General features: G+C 40.8%; 1 protein-coding gene across 1 annotated transcript; it reads left to right on the top strand.

Annotated features, from left to right (window-relative positions):
- The first annotated feature begins 1,619 nt into the window (after positions 1 to 1,619).
- LOC103521598 lies at positions 1,620 to 3,510 on the top strand. Its single transcript, XM_008486706.2, has 2 exons — positions 1,620 to 2,176; positions 3,087 to 3,510. The coding sequence occupies exons 1-2, from the start codon at positions 1,953 to 1,955 to the stop codon at positions 3,451 to 3,453; spliced, it is 591 nt and encodes a 196-aa protein (XP_008484928.1). The 5' UTR covers positions 1,620 to 1,952; the 3' UTR covers positions 3,454 to 3,510.
- The last annotated feature ends 4 nt before the right edge of the window (positions 3,511 to 3,514 follow it).

Raw genomic sequence — 3,514 nt, 5'->3', positions numbered from 1 at the left:
CATTGAATCTTCGTTTTAGTCTCAATATTTTTTTTAATTTTTATAGTTTTTTCTGAGATAATAAAAAAAAATCATGAGAATCACCAATTGTGGACTGATTTGCGGTCAAAATGAGAATTCGTCTGGTCCTATTGCGTAGAAATTTGTGTGTCTCGGATTTCGTTCTTATTTGAAGTTGATAGGGTATCTATTGGTGGTGTTGTTGGGTTTGGGTTTGGTGTTGGTGTCTGTTTTCTATAGGTATATCTTACCTATTTGTCTACTTATCTAGTTTATATCTCACACATCGTCTCATCTCATCTCTCTCTCTATCTTTCTCTTTCTCTCTCTCTCTCTCTCTATTTTTCTTTTATTTTTTCTCTCACTTTATTTCTTCATTCAATCTTTTCCTTTCCTCATTTTCTTGCGTATCTAGATGTTTTTATTTCTTCTTCTTCTTCTTCTTCTTCTTCTTCTTCTTCTTCTTTTTCACAGCCATCTTGATATGATTGCTTCCATTCTCTCTCTCTCTCTCTCTCTCTCTCTCTCTCTCTCCATTCAATTTCTCACACTCTTCCCACGCCGATCTCCTCTCTCTCTCTCTCTCTATCTCTTTCTCTCTCTCTCTCTTTCTCTCTCCTCTCTCTCTCTCAATTTCTTTCTTTTATTTTTTCTCTCACTTTATTTCTTCATTCAATCTTTTCCTTTCCTTATTTTCTCGCGTACCTAAATGGTTTTTTTTTCTTTTTCACAGTCATCTTGATATGATTGCTTCCATTCTCTCTCTCTCTCTCTCTCCATTCAATTTTTCACACTCTTCTTCTTTCTTCTATTCTAACACTTTCCTTCTGTTTGTCTCCTTTCTCTTCTCGTTCTTCAGGGTTACAAGTCGTGTGTGGAGCGCCAAGCTATAAATTTTTTAGCCTCTTCTAGATTACCGATGTTTTTCAAGTGTCTCATCTTTTGACCGAAAGTAACCTAAACCTAGAAATCATTAAGCCAACACAAAAAAAGTAAACTTGGAAAATTTTTCAAGTGTCTCATCTTTTGACCGAAAGTAACCTAAACCTAGAAATCATTAAGCCAACACAAAAAAAGTAAACTTGGAAAAAAAATCACTGGCCCGACTGTGGCACTCCTCTCCAAATTTTATCTCTTGAAATCAACAGTGACAAACAGTCAACAAAAAAACTCTCCATAAGGCTTTCACCTGACGCTATAGTTTCAGTGGTGAGACATTGAACTTTCGGAATGTCATCAGTAACCCTCAAAACAGAATGAGATCAACAAACGTGGCCCAAAAACAGTCCACACAGTGACAAACAGTCAACAAAAAAACTCTCCATAAGGCTTTCACCTGACGCTATAGTTTCAGTGGTGAGACATTGAACTTTCGGAATCTCATCAGTAACCCTCAAAACAGAATGAGATCAACTAACGTGGCCCAAAACAGTCCATTTTGATGGGTAACAACAAAATTGGAAAGTTCTCAGACGATTTAATTTGAACTCAATGATAAGCAAGTCGTAAAGGAAGACCAACAAAAAAAAAGTGAACTAACTAATTTCAGTGGTGATATCCTCAAATGGTCAGAATTCTGGGATAGATTCACGTCGGTTGTTGACCGTAGGATCGTAAAGGAAGACCAACAAAAAAAAAGTGGCCCTAGATAGAAAGCTAATTTTGACGGTAAGTCAGCAACATTGGAAAGTAAGTCAGCAACAACCAGTCTATTCGATGCGGACTCTATGATAAGCAAGTCATATAAAGGACAAAAATACCAGAAAAGCCCTAATTCAACGGTACCTCAGGAAGATTGGAAAATTCTCAGTCGATTTGATGCGAACTCCATGATAAGCAAGTCGTAAAGGAAGACCACAAAAAAGTGACCCATAAAAAGGCCTCTTTGACGGGTACCAACAAAAGGCCACTTGGACGGGTATTGGAAAGTTCTCAGCGCGCACTCTAAGATCATGGCTGACTTTGCCCCGCTGCGCAAGGAACTCCAGAGCAGGATCGAAGAACGCAACGCTCTGCGCGCCGAATACAAACAACTCACCAAGAAGCTAGCCAAACGGGTGGCGCAGGCGGACACTCTCCAGGGCTGCTGCGCAAATGTCAAACAGGCCGTGCGGGAAATCGACTACAAACGGCAAAAGCAACGGGAGATAGTCGAGGCGTTGCAAAAACAGCTTGGGTAAGTTGGCCGAGTGGTTATCAGGCTTGCACTCCGAAGGTCCCAGGTTCAATTCCCGGCGGGGTCGAAGTTTTTTCGGCTCTGTGCTTGGATTTTGGGCTGCACTCAGTCTCGTGAGGACAATTGAGTAGCTACTTTAATCGAGTAGCGACCAGTGGCGGCATTACCAGAGTAAAAAGAAAAATTATAGGTATGTCAAAAATAGTAAAGGAGGCTCTTAGTAATGCTGTGATATCCACACAAATTGCTCCTCAGCTTCACCACAAATAGATCATGATGATTTTAGATTTTTGAGATTTTCACTTTGGAGTCTTTGGTACAGGTAACACTCCTGTAAAAATATACTCAAGCCCGATTCTCCGTATAGTTCAGGTCACGACGCTATAGTCAAGTACAGTCAAAACATTCTTATGACTGGATTACGCAAGGCCAGAAGGCATACCAGCTACTGGCCTCTTATAATAACCAGTGGCATGACTGGCGTCTAGTAACATTCCAGTTCACTGGCACCTTTGAATAGCAACAAGCTATAAATCTAATTGAAACTGACGCAACAACACTGGAATTTTACTCGATGCCAATGGTGTTTATATAAGATCCGTAGCTGGACTGCCTACTTTTTTGGGAACTGTAACTGCTAAGGTCTTATCGTCCCGAAATTGAAGAGAGAAGGAAGACAGGATAGGAGAAAGCCAGCCGTTCCGAGAACAAACATCATCCCATCAGGATGAAGTCCGCCACGGGCGGGAATCTGCGGCCTAGCGCTTACAAGGCAGACGCGCTACCACCAAGCTAAGTAGGTAACTTGATGTAAACAGTGGTGCAATATTAAACTGTTGAGATAAAGGGACTACATGTCCTAATGCGACAGTCTAAATAAAGCACTAATATCTAAACAAATTTCCTGCAGCGAGCAAACTGGCGAACTGAAAAGCTTTGGCGATCTGAAAAGCTTGGAGCCAACCTGTGCCCATCTGGAAGAGGAGAACGAACGGCTGAAAGAAAAACTGGAAGACGCCCACAAGATCAACCAGGCACTCAACCAAGGTCTGATCAAGAACAAGGATGACCTGCTCACCAACTACCACGACGAAACGTGTAAAATCAAAGCCGAAATTCAAGGGCTTCGGGACGCGCAACATGCTCTCATTAAAGAGAATCTGAAGCTGAAAGAAAGCATTCGGAGACGGAGCATGGTTGAGGAAAGAAATATAAGGAATAGGAGAGTGAAAACAAATTATACACAAAAGAAGAGATCTGAAAGAAATTTTTGGTAATAAGAGGAAGAACTGAGTTGAAATTTGAGTAAAAACAATTCTGAAAGAAAGTACGAGTATA

This window comes from Diaphorina citri, unplaced genomic scaffold, assembly GCF_000475195.1.
Source record: "Diaphorina citri unplaced genomic scaffold, Diaci psyllid genome assembly version 1.1 scaffold5548, whole genome shotgun sequence".
NCBI classification, from domain to species: domain Eukaryota; kingdom Metazoa; phylum Arthropoda; class Insecta; order Hemiptera; family Psyllidae; genus Diaphorina; species Diaphorina citri.
Note: the sequence above shows the minus strand (reverse complement) of the source record. Positions and strands in the feature narration are given on the sequence as shown.

Coding starts and splice junctions, on each gene's coding strand:
- LOC103521598 (XM_008486706.2), top strand. CDS start 1,953: ATGGCTGACTTTGCCCCGCTGCGCAAGGAACTCCAGAGCAGGATCGAA. Junction 2,177..3,086: donor GCGTTGCAAAAACAGCTTGG/GTAAGTTGGCCG, acceptor AATTTCCTGCAG/CGAGCAAACTGGCGAACTGA.